We start from the raw sequence: 21,025 nt of genomic DNA on the forward strand, positions 1-21,025 counted from the left end.
CTCCAGCAGACCAGCGTAGCCCCGCCGTCGTACGCAAACCATAGCATAACTGGCCCGCTTTCTATTGTCATGCTACTGGTACTGCGATAGCCTACTAGTAGTAGATGTAGTGGCTGACTGCGGAACTGTCGCTGCTGGCGTAGTACGGGGGTTGAGAAAGCGTTGGCTAGATCATGTCATCGCTGCCACACCGAAACCAACCCGATACTTGCACGTACTGCACGTACAGCGACGGTGGCGTTTTTGCCCGAGCGTCACAGAAATGTATCGCAAATGGACAGTGTGATGGCAAACGGTTGAAACCACACAAGTATTTCAACGTTCGCACCACCTCTCTGAACATGTGTGCCACTCACACTCACAGAGCGTGTACAACAGTGCTGGCGACTTAGTGCGGCGAGTCTTATGCGGAATGATACCGTCTGACAGGCACTCAGGGTCGGGGTCGGAAATACTACCTGACCTGTCCAGTGTAGTCCTGTCCTGCTTGATCGGCTGACAAGTGTCAGAGGAAAAGAGTGCTGATTCCCGTCACCACTTTCAACAACGCTGCTGGCACCTAGCACCTCTGAGCAGCGAGATTACCAACGACCAACATTCTGCGATGATATCAGCTGGCGACAAAGTAAGACGCTGAAAAAGGAACGGTGGTATTCCTCAGCCCTGCATATTTCTGCAGAGCAGTTGATGTGCGTGTTCCCGAGACCGGCTGTAACCATCGCCCTACACGTCATTGGATACTGACTGAGTGTCAGCAGCAGCTGGCAGTGGTACAGCCACCGCACAAGCTGGTCACCATCTGATCACTGGGCAGTGCTGAGGAGGAGGAGCTCAAAGTGGGCACGTCGACAGGTTTTGAAGTCATTCCGCAAGTGTCGCCTTGCTCGCATAGATCACACCGTGCACGCCATTGCGACGTATTTATCTCAACACCTCCCTGCCAGCAGCGAGTGAGTTATGCTACGCAAGCTGTCTGAATATAAGAGATTGTTTGAAGGCTGGAAAAGAAAGCGTTGAGTTGGTAGTAGACGAGAGATCAAGTCCGGGAGATCACTAATCCTGCCGGTTCTTTCAGAGAGACCGTTATTGCTCTGAAAAGCGCAAGCAGATTATATCCTTGGAGACGCTATCCTTACCGGCTGCGTCGCATACGGAGCAAGGATGTCGTCTGTACCACGAGTCTGCTCGGCTGCATTGGTCTTCAAATGTTCCGTGTGGGTGTGCTGTCTGGGAAACGGAACGGGAAACGCGACGGTGGCTTCAAACGCAACAGTTGCGGGAAATCAGACGAGGTCTACGGCGGTACCACCGACCCAACACGCACCACATGCTGCGGATGTCTGGTGGTAAGTAATTGGTCAGTCAAGGTCGGAAATACGACGGGAAAACGTTAAAGCGGAGTATCAGAGGACTCTTTCTCTCTCTCTCTTTCTTTCTTTCTTCCTTTCTGGTCTAGCTACATATCGACTTGCATGCAAAGAACAGAAGGATTCAATCGCTATTTCCTAAAAACGATGCCCCGGCCGACACCTGGAAGATAATTATCCTGAAGGTCCCCACCGCAGTTCATTTCAGAAAGGAAGGCAATCTTTCTACTCCATCTGCTGTGCAATATGGCCGGACGTCGAAAACGGCTCCATTGAAACAGAGCACTAAAAGACGTTGGATGCGCCATCATAATAGAGGTCGACGGAACATAAAAGCGCACATGATCACAATCATGCAGAACGCTAGGAGAGAATTGAGGTGATACCATCTAAACACTAGGAATAGACGTTTTGATGGTTTGTCATTCAGTCAGCCATGCAGAACCTTTGCTCAAAATAGAAGAGTCTGAAGACGGACAAAACTTTCAGCCAAGCGTGACAGCAAGCAAGAAAGGCGTGAAGACTGAGAGAATTGAGAATGAGAAGTGAAGACAAAAATATAATAATTATTTTAAAAACCAGCATCACAAACTCGTACAGTCATCCGCTCGACTTACCTGTGCAAATATGTTCACCAAAGACGCCGCCGGAGCGACGATGGTGACCTTCCACCATTGTTCATTTTCTGATCAATGATTTCGACCGCAGCGTGAAGTAGCGACAAGAAAAAGGCAGTGCTTCTTGGCCCTGTGTCCGCGTTGTACGTGTGGTGTCTGCCTAATTGGATTGACGCAGAGGGGCGTAATGGAGAGTTCCTTTTCGCACTCTCACTCACTTGTGCTTAGGTGTGCTAAGCGCCATGCTGACAATACCGTCGTGTCGAGTGTTGTTTGTCAAAGGCGACGAACAAGCTCAATTATTGTTCCTTGAAAGTGAGTAGCGATTGTGAATGTTCCTTCTCTAGTGTCCTTCAAAGTATTCCTATTCTGTTCTGTGTACTGACATTGTTGTACGATCCAGGATGGCTCTTTCGCCAACGTTTGTCGTCGCGAACGGCACTTCAGACGCGTATCCGACCCGCTTTTCGCACTTTCCGTTTCGCTGCAAGGTCCGGGAGGGCGCTCCTCTTGAATCGCACTCGCAATGCTTGCGACGCGACGAACCGCTGTGGACGACGATTCAGCGAGGTCGTACCGAGGGCATAGCTCAGTGCAAGAAGGTCATGAAGGACAACACGTGGAGCTGTGCAGTTGAGCAGAACAGCAGCAAATTGTTCGGAGACGCCGTGCTCGCCGGTAAGCCGCAATTCTCGGTTTGTGTGTTCATAGGACTATTCGCTGTAGCCCAAATAGAACCGAGCACCCAGCATAATCCTCTGTTGGAAATCAGTGGTAATGGTGGAAACCTGCATGTTCTTGGGCCACTGGGTCTGAACAAAACCGGGGGTGTTTTGCAGAAAGGAGGCGATGCGCTCACATCGCAAAGAATGTGAACCCACCGCTCAGGGGGTCGGATTTCAGTTGCCTGCACTGTATAATACTGTAGTGTAGATGGAGACCTACATGACTGATTGTAGAACTACATTGTTTTTTTTGTGTATTGTATTTGTAGTTGGCATACCTTAGTAACACTCTGAACGTGCACAGTTGTTTCATACTCTCCACGGCCATGCCCCTGTTGCTGTAAATCATAGTGCTAATGATTATGATCTGGGTCATTAATCAGTTTATTAATGCGGACTAGAGGGTGTGCAGGGTATGATTAGTGGAATCAAATAGTGAGGTAATTGATATGATAACGCCCTGACAAGAAACTTTCCCATCAGTCCATTGGAAGAAGAATGGGCAGTTTGTGGCATTTCGGAATCATTGGTGATTCAAGCAGTCATCCAGCATGCAGTGCCGCCATGGCAGTGCAGTTAGTTGATGGAGTGATGTGTCACGGTGCATGTGTTTGATGATATCTCACCCAGGCCAAGGCATCAGTCCATAGATAACTGATAGTCACTACCCCTCCTAGTGGTGATCTCTGATTTACAGTGATACGGTGGGGTATCTTCTTGACCCGGAGTTGCTCCAAAATACCGCCATGGCAGCATATCACATTGCATCAGTTTATAGAATCCTGGAGTGCCGCGCTGAGTGGAGCCATTGTTTGCCTGAGAGGGCAATGAAGTGACCAGGGAAGAGAGTGCAGGGTGTCCGAAATCCTCTACTCACCTTCTCCTCCTCCAACCTAGTGGAAGCCAGAGCACACTAGAGGCTGCAAGAAATTAATGCCTCATGGCCATGACACCCCCTGCTCAGTGCTATGGGCTGGGGAGAGTTCACAGAACTGGCAAGTCACCCTGTCTACTGAGCTGCATGGCTACTAGCCGCATCTAGACTGGAGGAGTAACAATGCATTGTGTGATGGCTGACTTCACTAGGTCTGGGGCTACTAGTGAGCTATGAGTTGAATGACCTGGCGTCTCAGCCTCACCAGGCCCCAGGGATATTGCATGATATAGCCCATAATGTATTCTATCAGCAGTCCAGTCGCTCCTCCACAGCAGACAGGTCAAGTACTGCTGCTGCTGCTCTTGTACAGACCCGGGCTTAGCGGTGCAAGAGCTATTCCCTGCACTCCCTATAGCAGCTAACTGTTAGTCAGCTTTGTCTTCCAGAACAGCAACAATCACGAGCCCAGCCCTACAACAGTGGCACTGCTAGACATGAAAGGATGGTTAGCTCAAGCAAGTGACTGGGAGCATGGACTATGTGACTATGTGACACTATGTGACACTGTGTGTGTGTTGGGGGTGGGGGGACTGGAAGCAACGGTAAGGAGGGGCAAAGCAGGAATTCCCAATGAAGGTTACTTCTACCAGCTTCCCCAGTACATAACGCCAGGAGTTACACGTACATGTATGCGCTCTTGCAATCACGTGGCTTCTATTTTGAGCGGCTGTCTGTAGCCACATAAAGGGGAAAGGGAGAATGCATCCTTCTCTGCACGTTTGACCTCATGATAGTATCCCACCAGGAGGACTTCATCCTATTCTTTGAAAAATCCAGGGCTGGAGGGGAGTCAGACGGGAATGAGACCTTGGGTGTGATGTGGTCGCAGGAAGGGCAACAGTTGGGTACCAACGAAGGCTGGATGATACTGCAACTGGGGCCATTCAGTTGTAAAAACACAACTCAATGCCAGCACATGTGCACTTCACGTGATGTGCCGTGTCAGGAATGTGCCGGGCACCTTTGCTGCTAATGATAGCTGGGTCTTGGAGATCTTCAGACATAGCTGAATAATTAGACCATTAGCACCGGCATTCGACCATGGTGTCAGCGGACATTTCCAATTCAACAAAACTGACAAACGTTTGAAGTGCAGTGTTAGAATAAATTACCTTAGTCCTTAGAAACTTAGAAGCACGCCATAACCGTAGATGCTGTGCTCCATCAGTATGAGACCCAGTACCAGCACAAGATTCTCCTCAAAGTGGCGTGTACTCGTATAGGACTATGGGCTTGTTCATGTTTACTCACTGTGCTACATGTATATCGTCAGCAGACATTACTGCCTTGCCATGATGCATGCATCTGACTGTAATGGATGGGTGCCCTGTCAATGATTACTAGTACAGTAGTACAGTGGTGTGGCTCACTGTGCAACTCCGGAATCACGCAGCTTGTTGTCACGATGCCCAGACAAAAGAACTGAGACCAAAATGGTTTCTTCTGCTACTCAGAGCCTTTTCACGTTTAGCAACACTGCACAGCTCTGAGCCTCATAAGTCATACATGGCATTACTCAAGCATGCACTGCGCAGAATCGGCCCGCCGAGATGATCTGCCCGGATGTGTGAGTGTCATGCACTACAGTCTTGCCAAGTGAAAACTGACCAATGGTTGCAGAGCACATAATGCTGCTTGTAGTGACACAGAGGAATGATGATGGGGGAAAGGAAGAATCCAGATTAGATCAACTCTACCTTCAGAAGAGAAACCAGTGATGTTTAGTCTAGACTCCATGGGCTGGTTGTTGTTGCATAAGGCCATTACTTGAACCGGTATTATATTTATAGTGAGTCAAAACAGGCATCAGGCTTATAACAATGGACCCACTATAGTTGGGGAAGGAACAAAAGCCCTGGTGGAATGGGACAGATATAGCACAAAGACCACAGGCAGGCAAGCAAAACTGCACAGTAGACACTCAGTCCTGAGCCAGGTCAAGGAGGTGCATTGCAAACTCAATTATTGGTATTGCCTGCTAGTATTGAGGTCGTGACATGCAACACACACACACACACACACACACACACACACACACACACACACACACACACACACACACACGCCCTTACCAGGCTCTTCTAAAAAGGGGTTCCACCATAAAGAACCTCCACACAGCACAGGGAAAGACAGAAAACGCATAATGATAAGAATGTACTAGTACTGTTAGTGTACTAGCACTGCTAGTTGTGAACCTACAGGCCCGTGCAGCCACTTAGCCCTCCTCCCCACTGATTACCATTCCTGCAGATTGACACTGTGACTGAGCTGTGTTGTCAAAACCCATAAACATTACTCAAGTGGAAGTGACCTACCCGCCCCGCCTGCTGACCTGCCCGCCTAGCGCCTGCCTGCAAAACTACTTGATACTGAGCTGTAATTACGTGGAATGCATCCAGTAATGGGGCAGGAAAAACTGGCCAAGATCAATTTAGCATTTGGAGTGCATCAACAGCTACAGACAATGGCGCTGATCCTGGAATCATTGGGGAGGTATGCAATATCAAAATTGACGCCCCACAGCCACATCAGGCTATAGAGTACAATCCCCCTTCCTCTGCCAGTGATTGCGCACTGGCACACAAAGTCATCACTGAACTGAGCAACCAGCAATCAAAACCTGGTGCAGCAAAACAGAAGGTTGACAATCTTGGCATATTTCAGATCCTAGGCCACCACTCGGGATTCTAACCACTCTTGACGCCTATAGTCTAGTTCAGTAAGCACAGTGAGTGTGCAGTGGCAACCCAGTCAGACCCCTACACCGCAGGTGTAAAGTCACTGAGATTGTCCAACTGAAAACGGATGGATGTGCGTGCGCATGCGTGGGAGTCGACAAGACCCCAAGGGAACACAACCCACATATGTGTGCAATGAAGGTACTTTGCACAAAGCAGCACAATTGTTGGACATTTTCTCAGAAATGGGTCATTAACTCCATGTCTGGCAATGTAGAATATTGAGCATGGCCAATGATGGACAGAGGGAAGCATTCAGAGTTCGTGCATGTGTGTTTGTGCGTGTGTGTGGGCGTGCGCGTGCACGCGGTGAATTGACCTTGTCTTATTGTTTCCCTTCTGTGTTAAACGATGTGTATCAGGGACGACACGGGAAGGGGCATTCCTGCACGCTCTGATGACGGCTTCTCTAATTCAGAGCATCGCGCGGTCGTGCGGCAAGGGCTACCTGGCAGACCGCTGTCCGTGCGGCCAAGATGCCGGCGCATCGTTCCACAACGGCCAGGCGCAGAACTGGGAATGGGGAAACTGCTCCGTCAACATGGTCTACGGTCGGAACCTGGTGCGGCGCCTGGCCAATCCGCCCAACGCACGGCGCCAGAACCAGCTACGGCCTCGGCCGCTGATGCAAGTTCTCAACAACGCCGCCGGAGAGTTGGTAAGTGCAGGTCGTACTCTAGCCGTAGGAGCAGCAGGCTCATCTTGCAGCATGGACCATGCATGGCATTGTCAAGGAGCACCGGGAAACTTTGCGTGGACTTTTACTGGTAGATAAGCGCGAGAGTCCAGAGGGTCTTGCCTGCTCATTGCCAGGTATTCAGCAATAGACAATAGTTGCAAGACACTGCTAATTGCTCCTGCAGGCGCCACGGCAAGATTGTTGATATGAGCAATAAGACTTCCGGCCAACACACAGGCACTCTGGAGAGAAAGAGAGACACAGGCAGAAGACAGCAATTGATTTCCACAAGGCACAAACGTGTGTCTAGTAAACATTGGCAGTGAATAGAATGCGGTTGGCTGCTTGCCACTTTGCCTACTCTTGATATCCCTGTCTAAGCAAAGCAATCTATGACCCTTAGGTTAGCCAACACCTCCTGGCCCGCAGCTCTGCCCCCCCCCCCCCCCCCCCCCCCACCCCTCCCCCCAAACACACACACACACACACATCCGCTCACCAGGCGGCATTCGCACGAGAAAGCAAGTTGAGGCCTGCCGAAACTCCACTAAAAAAAAACCCTACACGCACACAGCCTCAGCTGCTGCACCACCACCCCACGCACCAAGCTCTGTTCGGATAACCACAACCATTCTAGTGAAGTAACCATGTATGGAGAACAGGGTGAAGTTATGCTCATTCCCAGCATACAGAGATCAGCTATTCAACAACACACTGACAGCATAACTAATTCCCCGGAGAACAAGCACACTAGGACCTTGGGTTGCTTCACAGGATACTGCTGACGTACATGCTCAACTTAGAAACTGGCAGAATTAGAAACCACCGGAAATTCGATACACCAAGGATTAGCCTCACACTTGTCAATTCAGAAGAATGGTCAAACAGAGGCCGATGAGGGAGACACCAATCACACAACACAACTGCAGCACCATAAACTGTCGCCCTGAGCCAGAATTCCTGGCATGCTGCAAGAGGAAGCAGTGGGAATTCCAGCAAACGTGTTCTTTGGAGAGGGGTCTGTAGGATAAGTGAGTGTCCTGCCCCAAGGCAAAGTTTTCAAGTGATTGTAAGGTCAGGGATGTTAGCAGTGTACTGGTGGGACTGGGATAGGCAGTGCAAGTGGGAGTGTAGGTCAGGGTAGAGTAACATAGCTATGTGAGGAGCAGAAAGAAGCCTAAGCACTACTCACACTCCAGTCACAACCCGACGTGTCTAGACACAACATGAAAAACACAGTTGCAGGCAGGAGGCCCGAAGAGCACCAGGACTCCCGGGGACCGACCCTTCCGGCAGTAGTCCCAGCGGGCTAAACTAGAACTACAGTCATTGCACTGGCTGCCACCCAGAGAGATGCATCTGTAACAGCAGGGGCACCCAGTCCAGAAGTGGGATAATCAGCAACTATTTGCAGCATCCTACATCATTCAACAGGGCTGTGCATCCCCTGCAGGACTACACACTGAGTGGTAGAACGGGCGAGCCATGCTCCTACTCTGTGGCAGCTCTGAATCTCGCCAAGCTTAGTACAATGCCCCACAGTACATGATTGTGCTGCAGGGACAATGAAGATCAACTCAGGGACTGCAGGATTAGTTAAAACATAGGCCAGGAGACGTATTCAGTAGAGCAGGTCATCATCCCACAGGGAGTTCAACACGGGTACAAAACAAAACCCGCACTGGATCATACTTGTAGTAGTGCAGAGTGGCCTGGAACAAGCCAAACTTCCTGAGCTGGTGGTGTTTCTCAGCACAATTGTATCGCCAGTTGTAAGGCAAACGGGCAAAACTTTTTGTTTACAAGCCACATTGGCAAGTAGAGGAGGGCAGATTATCCAGGTAGTCAATGGTAACCCTGGGTACTTCGGTCACAGTCATACACAGAATACAGTATACACAAGTGTGTGACCAGCACGTCCCCTGGGCACTTCAGCCACAGCCATACAAACACAGTATACAAGTGTGACCAGTACATCCATCCCCTGAGCACCTCAGTCACAGCCATATACACCGTGCACAGTATACAAGTGTGACCAGTACATCCATCCCCTGAGCACCTCAGGCACAGCCATATACACCGTGCACAGTGGACAAGTATGAGCAGTACATCCACCCCTGGCCTAGCAGAGGAACGGTGTTGGGCAGCAACATGCTGCAGAGCATTACACAAATGCCCACACAACTATCAGCCTGATATTGCCACACCCTCCCCACACACAAGAAGTCACTGTTAGCAGAAAGACATGGAATGACTTGTAGAAGCCTATGTCATGGCAGGCATTCGTTCCAAAACGATCACAAGACACAGGTAGCACGATGCCTTTTAGGTTGGAGAAGTGACGGTGCTATAATTGTACTATATACAGTGCTACACAATAGCAGTGCCAATCACCTAAGGTAATAGAGGAACAGTGAACAGTTAGAGTAACACGAACAGGTGCATTCCACGGGTGCACTTTCTACCCACTTTCTACCCGCTACCCGGGACAATCACACTGCTAACGGCTGCAGGCTCTGTAGTTACAGCATATCATTCTAGGGAGTTGTAGATGCTTGCTTCGCTTCTTTGCCCACTCAGCTGACAGACAGCAGACCTGGACTAGCAAACGCAGGCTAACAACCAATCCTTGCCCTACGCCAAAACACGACAAGACAGTTGTACACACAGGTGTGAGAGCACTCGACCCCCGAGGCACAAACAGACAACGTTTAGTTTAGTTTAGGAACATTCACCCGGAGGACAGCTGTAACACGGTTCATGGTTGTCTCCGTGTGACCATCTCCTGTGTGGTGTTTGACAAGGCAGCCATCGGCGAGAAACACACACACACAAGCCAGTACACGGTTCACGGTTGTCTCCGTGTGACCACCTTCTGCGTGGTGTTGGACAAGGCAGCCATCGGCGAGAAACACACACAAGCCAGTAGTCCATCACCCTGACCACTGTTCACAGAGCCAGCCGTCACGAGAAACTCACAAGTCCTTATTACTTGATACTATAGTCGATTAAAATGACTACCGAACAGCTCACGCCCGTACGAGATAAAAGTGAAACGAACACACGATCTGTGAACAGAAAGAAACCTGGAACTCATCTAAAACAACTACACTGGTCAATTATCCAGCAAACAAATACTTATAGCCACCGCTAATCCAACCCAAATAAGCTTTGTCAAGAAATTTCGATACCGCAGCCACAGAACACTCCCAAGTGCTTGCATCTGGTCAATGTATTTGTAGCAGGTGCATCGGCATGTATATGTACTAGAGGTTACTGGTACAGGATACATGTACACCATGTGGTTAACAAACGAAGCACACTTTACTGGTACGCGTACAACGATCGAAAGACAGCTTTCTTCACGACACTGACACTGTTATTTGCGTGTTTGCGTGTGTGCGTGCATGCTCTCGTGTGTTTGCCAAAACAGGCTCTGGAATCGGTGCAGCGGATCAGCTGTAGATGCCACGGCGTGTCGTCGTCATGCATCATGCGCACCTGCATCATGGTCACACCGGACCTGTCCACAACCGCACAGACGCTGGCCAAGAAGTACCGGCAAGCCAAGAAGGTGATCGTGGCCCGCGGCTCGCCGGACCGACGGCCACTGCTGCAGCTGGCGCGTGCCGTCAAACAGCACGCCCGTCCCGCCAGGCAGCACGTCGGCCTCAACATCTCGCTGTACCAGCTGCACTACACAAACGAGTCGCCAGACTTCTGCACGCCAGACCCGGTGCGGGGCATACCGGGTACCCGCGGCGAAGTCTGCTCCAAGACCGTGGGCCACGAGCGCGAGTGCAACAAGCTGTGCTGCGGACGGGAGCCGCTGGACAGGAAGTACCGGCGGAGGCGCTGCTGCAAATGGGGCATCACCATCGGCAGCGGCAAGGTCGGCTCGCGCTGCCGACGCTACTGCATTTACGTGTACAAGTCCTACTACTGCGGCTAGCAGGCAGCATGGCGTGCGTGGCAGCAGGCAGCATGGCGTGCGTGCATGCTTGCGTGTACCACGGCAGCAAGCTGGATAATACTCAACGTGTATGCACACACAGCGTGCACGTGAGTGTCACCAGGGCTAGCAGACACGAGCAAGAACTCCGTACCAGCAGTGCAGATCATACCATGCTGTGCGTGTCAACGACGAACAAACACTTGACAAAAGAAACCGATGGGGCTCCCAGTACAATGACTAGCCTGTCCACACTATATTATTGAAGATTAATATTGACTTGAGAAGAGAGAAGCAGTAGGACTAGAAGCAGCTGCGACTGCTCCTCCAAAATGATTTCTATTTAATTCAGTTGAGACACCAGGCCGAGCTAAGCCAATCCTTGTTGAACACAGCACTGAATGATGAACTAAATTCTATTATCTTGTGCATTCCTATTCCTAATGCCCATTCCCACCACCCTACTGTCCAGACCTACTCCAAATTCACGGAGCCCCAGAGAATTGTCCAATCGAATTTTATTGCCAAATGCCCACTATAATGACACTTTGACTGGCAAAGGATGGCACCCTTGAGTATACAAACCGCACCAAGACTACTAGTGTGTGCAGCTGGAAGGATTGCATTGTGTGGGGGAGGGAGAGAGAGAGAGAGAGAGAGAGAGAGAGAGAGAGAGAGAGAGAGAGAGAGAGAGAGAGAGAGAGAGAGAGAGAGAGAGAGAGAGAGAGAGAGAGAGAGAGAGAGAGAGAGAGAGAGAGAGAAAGAGAAAGAGAAAGAAAGAGAGAGATAGAGAGATAGAAAGAAAGAAAGAGAGAGATGGAGTGTTTCCTCCCTTCATTTGCAAAGCAGATCAAAGCCAACACTAAAACCAGCTGCAGGCACCACGGGAGCACTAGACAATATCCCAATAGCAAGATAAGCCCAATCAGCAGCACCGGGTGATGAATGTGATCAGACTAGACTCTAGCAAAGCATAACTTCATACATGCATCGGATGAGTTGAGTCAGCAGATTCCATACAAAGTCACACAACAAGTAACTCTATGTCCAGCAAGCCAAGAAGATTAGACACAAAATGATGATACACAACAGCCACAGCAGCATGCACTGTCAGGCGCCAAGTACAAGTGGCTCAAAAATTCCCAGATGGCCACACAGCTGACCTGGCGCCACCCTACTACATGCACCTGTACAAGTTGATCAGACTGCCCCCCGACAAGCTCTCCTTAGTCGCCGCAAAGTGCCAAGACCTCCCTCTACTCAGTTTGTCGGCATATGCAGCAAGCAGTGTGCCTCAAAGGTCACTAAATATGCACGTCAATCAAGGCGTGACCACAAATTAATATCATAACTACAAAAGAACTCAATAGCACATATCAACATACTGACATTGGTCAAGTGAAGGCCTGTAGTACACAAATGAAGGTGAAATAAAGCAATTTGGCCCCTTTCCTGGTGAGCATGAGAAAACAATGAATGGATGCCATCCAGTTCAATTAGAAAACTTGTGGTTTGCCTCGCCAGCAGGCCACCCAATGATGGCCCAAGTATCGGCTGCAGTAATCACTCCTCGAGGAGAAAATGCTGTCACGACTAGGAACAGAGGACACTGTTAGACAAGATACCACGGTATGCTGATTTCAATTGGGCTGAGCAAACACTCCATGGCAAAGATATAACAAGAATGAGAGGCCTTGTTGACAAAAGGATCCACCAGCATGCATCACAGCCGCATATCCACAACGCTTCACTCCAATCACGTTATCCCTGGGAATTGCAGCACACAGCCATGTTAGATAGGCTGATCCTCAATTACAGGGCTAATACTTAGACACCTGACATCTACCTCATCCCCAACACACTTATCATACACACACACACACACACACACACACACACACACACACACACACACACACACACACACACACACACACACACACACACACACACACACACACACACACACACACTCGACACGGAGGCCACAATCAACAAGAGGCAGCCGAGAGACAAGCTAGTCGTTACAAACGTGCTCACAGAGTCACACCAAACACCCCCAGCAGCCAGCACCCTGCACTGTCCGGCCTGTACTGCTCACTACAACACCACACGAGGTTCTATCCAGCTGACTGATCACAACTAAGACTCTCAGTCACTGCCATACTCACGGAAACACCACAACAAAGCAACACCAAATACAGTAGATGACTAGACCCAACAAAAACGTGGCTACTGTGTATAGGGGTAAGAAAATACTAGAACTTAGAGAGACCGAGCTCCAGTTGGCCGATCTCTTCACAACTGGGAAGAAGGGAATTCCCCAATTGCAAAACAATAGCCATGATAGTTCAGGGAGGACCTGGCCTCTGAAAAATCAGGATTCACAAACAAGACGGTGAGCTTCCTCCCGAAAAGGAAAACATTAGATCAAGGAATTCAAGAAAAAGTCCATGGTCTACACGACATATCGTGGGGAACATGTGTGTACACACTTGATACACCCGTAGAACAACTAGGAGAACCATGGAATCAAGCCGTCACAGGCCAGCTGTGAGACGAGTTTCTAGTGTTAGAGTGGCCTTTATCACTCTATAACAGCACAATGCCACCCCCACTCCACCCAATAAAAACACTTCGCACAATCGAAGCCGTGGACCGAAAGTTCCGCCGGTTCATTTCAACGCCGGCACGCGCACTAAATGGATAAACTACAGAGTACAAAACGTAGGAAACGACCCGCCGCACTGCTGGATCTTCGTTGGACGGGCAGACATGGCTTAGTGACCTAACCCTACACTAGCCATTGGGAGGTGGCACCCAATACTAATTCTCAAGAGAAACAAGCACCAGCGTGCAGGACTGACAACGCATGATGGCATACATGTAACAGCCTTCACAGGATCTTACTGTAACTCAGCCACCTTTCTCCTTCTTTGCCTTCTTCTTGGCTGGAGGGGAAGTCAGCTCCGCGTCACCATCCACAGTGTCGGAATACACTCTTTTCTTATTCGTATGTTTGGCTGGCGTTGCGAAAGAGTTCATCTTTAGATCGCTGAGCTCACAGTTGCGGATGACGTGTTTACCGAAGAAGCTCTCCCTGAGCTTGTGTTCCTCGGCCAGAAGCTCCTCGGCCATTTCCTGACGAGATTTAGACTTGCTGTTGCGGTAGCATGCGTCAACCACGTAGCTGCCAACCTTGTGGCATGCCAGCTGCACAAAATGACCCTGAAAACCAACACAAAAACAATAGAATATCACCACAGACACAAGACAGACTACATTCCAGAATTTCAGTTAACTGAAAAATCAGGGAGTAGCAAAAATGCCGGTATTTGACTACTCCCTGCTGAAGATCCTTTGCAGAGTTGCACCAATAGGGCTTGAAAGCGCTGCGCCAGGCAGAAGCCATGATGATGCAAGTGCTCTGCTTGAATGAACCTTTGACGTAGTTTCCTTCACACCCAGGTGCCATACCAGTACCGGCCGGTGCTGTCAACCGCCTGATATTCGAGACGTAGAAATGTTCGTGTTTTTCGAGAAGAAAGGAAAAGGACAAAATGTTACGAGTTATGACAAACCGTCCACCAACGTAACCAGATCTTATACAGTCAGCGAGTGCGACTAAATGGCACAAAACTGACAAGGAGTACTGAGACATTCGGCGACCTGACACCTAGCTCCAACACTTCTCCAAGGCGCAAACCAACAACCTTCCAACTTGGAAGGCTCAGGTTCGGAAAGGTCCAAGAACCTGAATCTGAGCCTTCTAAGTTGGAAGGTTGTTGGTTTGCGCCTTGGAGAAGTGTTGGAGCTAGGTGTCAGGTCGCCGAATGTCTCAGTACTCCTTGTCAGTTTTGTGCCATTTTGTCGCACTCGCTGACTGTATAAGATCTGGTTACGTTGGTGGACAGTTTGTCATAACTCATAACATTTTGTCCTTCTCCTATCTTCATCATAACTATATTGGCTCACCATCCGAGTTCAAATTTTTCGAGAAGGCCATTAGATTGCGAAAATTAGACAACGTGAATTCCCCATTTTATTGGCTTCTGCATCACGCAATTCTAGTACCTGCATATTATGTTGTCTGGATCAGTAGAATTGCGGGGGGGGGGGGGGGGATACACGTCGCGAACTGCTCCACTTTTCTGAATTGCGATAATTTAGTGTCGCACACATTAGATGGTCTACAGTAGTGATTGGACTGGAATCTGAGGGTCAGAGGGCTGCTAGTACTGTATTGGCACAGACAAAGTGACAACAACATTCGATAAGAGCCAAAGGGTCTACGCTGGACTACCCAGCCGTGTTTCTCATCACCAGTTTAAAGCCGTAAAGACCAGGCTTGCACACGGCAAATGCGGGTACTCACTACTATACCGTACTACTACTACTACTAACCTTCAGCTTCTTCACGATTTTACGCTTCCGCTTGCTGCCAGCGTCCGCGCACTCGTAGAAGGCATCAAATACGCGGCTGCCAGCCTGCTCCGTTGCGAGGCGCACCAGATCGTCGCTGCTGAGTGCTACAATGCTGTCCAGCACGGCAGCTGGGTCGGCCATACTCAATAAGCCAGTGACAAGTTGGCAGCCTTGGGGGCATATTGTCAGCGAGGATGCCTAGTGATCCAAAAAGGAAACAAAGAGAATAGCGGAAACGGATGGCAGAGATACACTTAACGAAACATTGCCAAACCTCCAAAGCTTGATGTGCTTAGAAATTATTGTACAAGCAACACTAGAAAAGTGAAAAGTGTCTATGTCTGTCTGGTGAGGGGAAATTTGCCGTGCACTCTCCTGAGCGCTCAATATCCCTACAAGTACAAACTGGACTGCGACGTTTTGCATGCAAGGGGGTTGGAGGCTGTGACATTTTGCCTCTAGGGAGGGTGGGGTGGGGGGGGGGGGGGGCAGTTTACAAACCGGGGTGGCCTTTTACCTCGGAAAATACTGCTATAGTGAAGATATCAGGTAAACTGGCAATTGGCTTGACAAGCATGCAGTGAACCTGCAGGAAGCCTCACCACTGCTACTGAGCATGCAGTGTATGTCAATATACATGTTACATGATATGTTAATAACGACACAGTGCGCGGTTATGCCCGCTTCCGATACATGGCATGACAGGGAAGAACCTTTGTTCAGACTGATTCCCAAACAAACCACAGCAATCTGGAATGCTTTTAAAAGACGTCCGCCGCACATCTTACCTTGTCATCAGTAGAAGCAGTGGCACTAGAATCGTTTGCGGAACCCTCTTCTTTGTTACCTTCTTCTGGTGCATCCACTGCGTCCAGTGCAGACAGAGCAAGGAAGGCATGGCAACAACGTTCTGGCTGAGCGGTGGCGTGGAAAGCGGTCAGAAGAGCCTCGACAACCTCGGCTTGCTGGCATGCGACGCGAGAGGCTGCCTTGACCAATGCAATGCAGACACCGAAATGGCACATGGCCAGCACGTCTTCCAGATACGGCAGCAGCTCGCCAGCTACCAGCAGCATCTGCTCATGTGCAGCCAACACGACAGCCAAACACACAGCCAAACACACACACAGACACAGACACACACACACACACACACACACACACACACTTGTACTTGTAGTTGCTCACTGCCAAGACTGGTCCCGTGGGTCTCCCCGGGAGAGGGGAGAGAGACTCAAAAGGAATCTTGGAAAGGTGACTCAATTGGCCATTGAACCACCCAACGGCCGACGCCCCCTGAAATCCCCAAAATAGGGTGGACTTGAAATGATCCCACTTATGGGCTCACCACACCTCAGTAAGTGGGTGAGGACAAGGTGCAGAAAAAGGATTGACGGCATCAGGGTATCCGTCCCGGGATCCAACTGCAGGTACCCCTGCCCCCAGTGAAGGTAATACTTGGTACTAGTGTGGGTGGCTAAATCAGAGTGGATCTGATATAAGCTTCACTAGCACCATTGATTACACAAGAGTTAATCTAGCCAGAAGTAGCCAGTGCAGGCTAAATTTAATTTTCAAGGAAACCCTTCGAAAATTGTACCAATCGATTCAGCATGGCATTTTCATTCCTCCTGCAAAGTTTCAGCTGATTTGGAGTCATGACAAGGACGCTATGGCGATTTGAAGATCGAAAAACTTCAGTTTTGTTTGTCAAGAAGAAAGGCCATGATCGCACACAAATGATACAACCCGTGTGGCACAATGATTTTTGAACGAAGTTGATCTGCGGACCCCGTGCTTCGCGCATGCACGCATGCATACTGCACAGTACAGAGGCGTTTTTGAACGCAGTGTGTAGTTCCTCATCTTCTTCGAAATGTCTTCCAAATGCGTGGTGCTGGTGTTGTTCTCTTCGTCGAGGCAGAATGCAGCTGCATGTGATGCTCCAGTGTGTTGCTGCATGTTCTGTTTTCGTGTCTCGACATTGTAGCGTCCCGACTCAGCTCCACTGGAGAAGATTCAGGAGACTATGCTTTGATCCATATGGAAAATCGATGAAATTTGGTAATTATCGTCGGGCGCTAAAAAGCGCTGGGGAGCATGGAGCTAAAACTTCGTAGCAGTCATCCCTACCATGACAGGCATCGACTGGTATATGTTCCATTCTGTTCCCTTCCACGACGGGTCGTCTGCGAAGCTTTCTTCTTCGCTGATTCTCGGACAGATCATACGTCTTCGCACTGTATCTCTCGTCTCCCTGTACGGATCAAAACACGGTTTTCGCCAGGACGAACACAAAACCCCAGACTTCGCGGCGGCAACATCTTCGAGTAGGGAAAGGCTAGCGACTAACCAGGAATCACCAACAAACACCTGTAATACTCCGTGTGATTTTCGACAGCTGTCATTGTGCCGTCGCACCATGCATGTACCATGCACGGGAATGGAACACGGATGAGTCGTTTTATTACGACAGCCTGCACTGGCTACCAGAAGCAGTCCATGGTTAACAGGTATGTATACTTAAAGTAGAAAATATATGAACCCTGAAACCAACAAAGGTGGTAGGTACAACAATACACCTTCAAGCAGCCGAGCCCGTTGGCAACAGGCCCAACACTATCTGGCACACACACACACACACACACACACACACGCACGCACGCACGCACACACACACATGCACACATGCACGCATTAACACAAACGCACACGCATATGCATTCACGCGCACACACGTACACACACACATATGCACGCAACATGCGTCCCGAACACTCGTCTGTTTCAACATTCCAGCAATGCACCGCTCCAATGCCCCCATTTTCGGAATGCTCGGAGCCTCCTAGCGTTGCAGTACACTTCAACTCTCTGTTATTTATAGATGCTAGGCAATCAGCACACACGTACCTGGTTTTCTGTGCTAAGAGCATCACACAGCTTCTGCACCACATAGTTAGCAGAATGATGCAGTGACATGGTAAGCAGCTGACCGGAGAAGCACTGCTGACACAGGCGCTGCACCAGCTTTGGCGAAGCCACCTTCAGAATGCACTCCAGGCCGTGGCTGGCCACCGAGTCCTCGGCAAGGCGCGTAATGGCACTGGCGCCGCCTGTGTTGCACGCCGCCGCTGCTGCTGCCGCTGCTGCCGGCGTGCCATCATCTGCCTGTGCGCTGAGCACTTTGCAGGCCGTCAGCACCTGGCGACACAGGTGCTTGCAGCGATTCTCGTCGCGCCTCTGCGTGCAGTACAGCAGAGCCTGAAGCACTTTGCTGGCCGAACGATCCGTCAGGCAGTGCGAGAAATCCCGCATGCTCACAAACGCATCGCAGAAGGAGTCGAGCTCGTTGTTGAGCTCTTCGGGCAGCTCACCCCAAACTGTTTCGGCGCCAGACACGGCTCCTGACTTGTCTTTTGCGGCTCCGGTTTTTTTCTGGGCTACCTTCTGTGAAACACGACTGCGGACAATGTCATCTCCAACTCGCACACCAGAGATAACCTGGATGAGCGAGCACACTACATGACTACCATACGTGTCAAACACAAAGTCATTCAGCTTGCCGACAATTCCACTGCCAATTTTCACAACTATGTCAACCAGAGAATCCGGTGAGTCGCTCTCTTCATTGACATTGACAGCAGCCATTTGACTTCGAGTCATACGCAGGCACTGATTCAGGCTAGTCTGCACCACGTGGCTTGCATACTTGTCCGAAACATACCTCTCCAAATACTCAACAGTGTTCGAGAGAAACTCCTGGACATGTGCAGCGGGAGCAAGTCGGAGAGCTTTTTCCAGGATGCAGCATACCACCTTGTCCCGAGACAATTTCAATTGATTGTTTTTGAATGTGTAGTCGAAAACATTGGCATAGAATTCGTCATCCACAACTTCTGACTCATCATTGTCCAACTCACTGGATACTCGGCGAAAGAAGCCAAGAGAATCCTCAGACAATTTGCTCCGAGAATTCATTTTAATTACTGAACATCCACGCCGCGGGTATGTCCCAGAACTAAGCTGCTTCACAGAATCTACAGCGTGAAAATGATTGCGATGTCTACAGCATTGATTGAAAAGAAATAATAATAATATTGTGTTGTTGTATTTTTGAAAAGACATTGCATTATTTGTGTTGCATGCAAAAAATGGGACAGTGAGTTTCACCGTCGACATAGCAACGATGCACGCGTAAATCACGCAGCTAGCACTAACGTCATGCACATGCAGGCCGGCCTAGCTCACTTTTTCAATTATTTTTTGTTTGTACATTTACTACATCTATCTGCCAGTACTTGAGTATCCTCATCATCTCCTTCTATCTCCTCACCTCAGTTCCCAACATTGTCTTTTCTTGTGCAGGCATTACTTTGCTTGCTGTCCTGAGTCATATATCCGCTCGTTCTCTTCCCTACCTACGGGTGACAGCCTGATAGGTATGTAAAAACAATCAAGATTTGAAAGTTGTGTTCACGTTTTCAAATCTGCTTTTGAGAAGTGCTCCGAAATGGACCCGCTAGAAGCTTGTCTGAATGCTGGCGATTGGGATGGCTTGGCTGCTCGATGCGAGCAGGCTGAACTAATGGCTGCCTCATCAGGCAAAACAACATCGCCAGAAATTTGCTCAGCCCTTTTGGCGGTGTACTTGTTGAAGCGAGATCTGGTCAGTGCCAAGTTTCTGTGGAAGCGTATGCCGGCATCCTACCAGGGCATGAAAGATATGAGTCAACTTTGGGAGATTGGACAGGCGCTGTGGAAGAAGGATTTCAGGAGCGTGCATGTGAAGCTTAGGGTTCGTCCCAACTGGCCACAGCACGTCCAGCCGATTATGAAAGCGCTGCTAGACTCTGTGCGCCGAGAAGTAGTGACGCTGGTCAGCCACTCATACAGTAGAATATCAGCCAGCATGCTTGCAGGCATGCTGGGAGTGGATGATGCAACTGCTGCTTGCAATGAGCTGGGCTGGACTCTTGAGAACGACTTTGTGCAGCCAAGAAAGGTGTGCTCCGAGGCTGTGTCATTGTGGATGGAGAACAAAAAACGATTACTCACCCTCACAAACTACATCTCAGCACTTGAAAACTAGACCTCTGTTAGAAGTATATATTGTGTTACTCACATTAAATCAATTTCAAAATATTCTTTCCCAGCCCGATATATCTCGTTTCTTGCTTGGACTGTTTCACAAAACACACACAGACAGACACACACACACACACACACACTAGCATGGACGTGATCTTCCTGCCGTTTTTATGATCAATTTGGACATTGATTCAATTTGAAACATCTGTACATTCTCCCCCTCTAAAACATTGTGTGCTGTGCACACCAATCCATGACTGCTGTGATACATATGTGCGAGCGTACTTTGCTTGACTTCAAATCACCTCCGAATGCACAACCACGAGTTTGTAAACCAGGTGGTTAGACTCCGGACGAATGAGATCCCACGGCTAAGTTTTCCAGATTGGTTTGGTCGTAGTGACTCGCTTCAGCGACATCTCACACCAGTTTACATGCTCATGTAACATGACCATGTAAGTTGCCGTTGCCGTATGGCCTGGGCATTTTCTGTTGCG

General features: G+C 49.5%; 3 protein-coding genes across 4 annotated transcripts; 2 read left to right on the plus strand and 1 right to left on the minus strand.

Annotated features, from left to right (window-relative positions):
• Positions 1-206: 206 nt before the first annotated feature.
• LOC135804515 (protein Wnt-7b-like) lies at positions 207-11,590 on the plus strand. The gene is made up of 4 exons (XM_065318402.1): positions 207-1,346; positions 2,388-2,662; positions 6,747-7,042; positions 10,497-11,590. The coding sequence occupies exons 1-4, from the start codon at positions 1,162-1,164 to the stop codon at positions 11,013-11,015; spliced, it is 1,275 nt and encodes a 424-aa protein (XP_065174474.1). The 5' UTR covers positions 207-1,161; the 3' UTR covers positions 11,016-11,590.
• Positions 6,241-19,520, minus strand: LOC135804514 (nucleolar protein 9-like). Of its 2 annotated transcripts, none has more exons than XM_065318400.1 (5): positions 18,351-19,520; positions 16,229-16,516; positions 15,420-15,638; positions 13,926-14,243; positions 6,241-7,305 (listed from the first exon to the last, which is right to left on the minus strand). In XM_065318400.1, exons 1-4 carry the CDS (start codon positions 19,416-19,418, stop codon positions 13,932-13,934), a joined length of 1,887 nt encoding a protein of 628 aa, XP_065174472.1. In that variant the 5' UTR covers positions 19,419-19,520; the 3' UTR covers positions 6,241-7,305; positions 13,926-13,931. The 2 variants fall into 2 exon arrangements, with proteins under 2 accessions (XP_065174472.1, XP_065174473.1); XM_065318401.1 differs by lacking the exon at positions 6,241-7,305 and adding an exon at positions 11,991-12,782.
• A 430-nt stretch (positions 19,521-19,950) lies between these two features.
• LOC135805726 (COP9 signalosome complex subunit 8-like) lies at positions 19,951-20,529 on the plus strand. The gene has a single exon (XM_065319814.1). The coding sequence runs from the start codon at positions 19,951-19,953 to the stop codon at positions 20,527-20,529; it is 579 nt and encodes a 192-aa protein (XP_065175886.1).
• Positions 20,530-21,025: the final 496 nt, after the last annotated feature.

This window comes from Sycon ciliatum, chromosome 1 (genome assembly GCF_964019385.1).
Source record: "Sycon ciliatum chromosome 1, ocSycCili1.1, whole genome shotgun sequence".
In the NCBI taxonomy this organism is placed as follows: Eukaryota; Metazoa; Porifera; class Calcarea; order Leucosolenida; family Sycettidae; genus Sycon; species Sycon ciliatum.

Bases quoted from the DNA above. Each gene is read 5' to 3' on its own strand.
- LOC135805726 (XM_065319814.1), top strand. From the start codon at position 19,951: ATGGACCCGCTAGAAGCTTGTCTGAATGCTGGCGATTGGGATGGCTTG.
- LOC135804515 (XM_065318402.1), top strand. From the start codon at position 1,162: ATGTCGTCTGTACCACGAGTCTGCTCGGCTGCATTGGTCTTCAAATGT. The intron at 1,347-2,387 runs GTAAGTAATTGG...TGTACGATCCAG, and splicing joins CATGCTGCGGATGTCTGGTG to GATGGCTCTTTCGCCAACGT. The intron at 7,043-10,496 runs GTAAGTGCAGGT...TTGCCAAAACAG, and splicing joins ACAACGCCGCCGGAGAGTTG to GCTCTGGAATCGGTGCAGCG.
- LOC135804514 (XM_065318400.1), bottom strand. From the start codon at position 19,418: ATGAATTCTCGGAGCAAATTGTCTGAGGATTCTCTTGGCTTCTTTCGC. The intron at 16,517-18,350 runs GTACGTGTGTGC...GCACATGAGCAG, and splicing joins CTCTTAGCACAGAAAACCAG to ATGCTGCTGGTAGCTGGCGA. The intron at 14,244-15,419 runs GTTAGTAGTAGT...GTTGGTTTTCAG, and splicing joins AAATCGTGAAGAAGCTGAAG to GGTCATTTTGTGCAGCTGGC.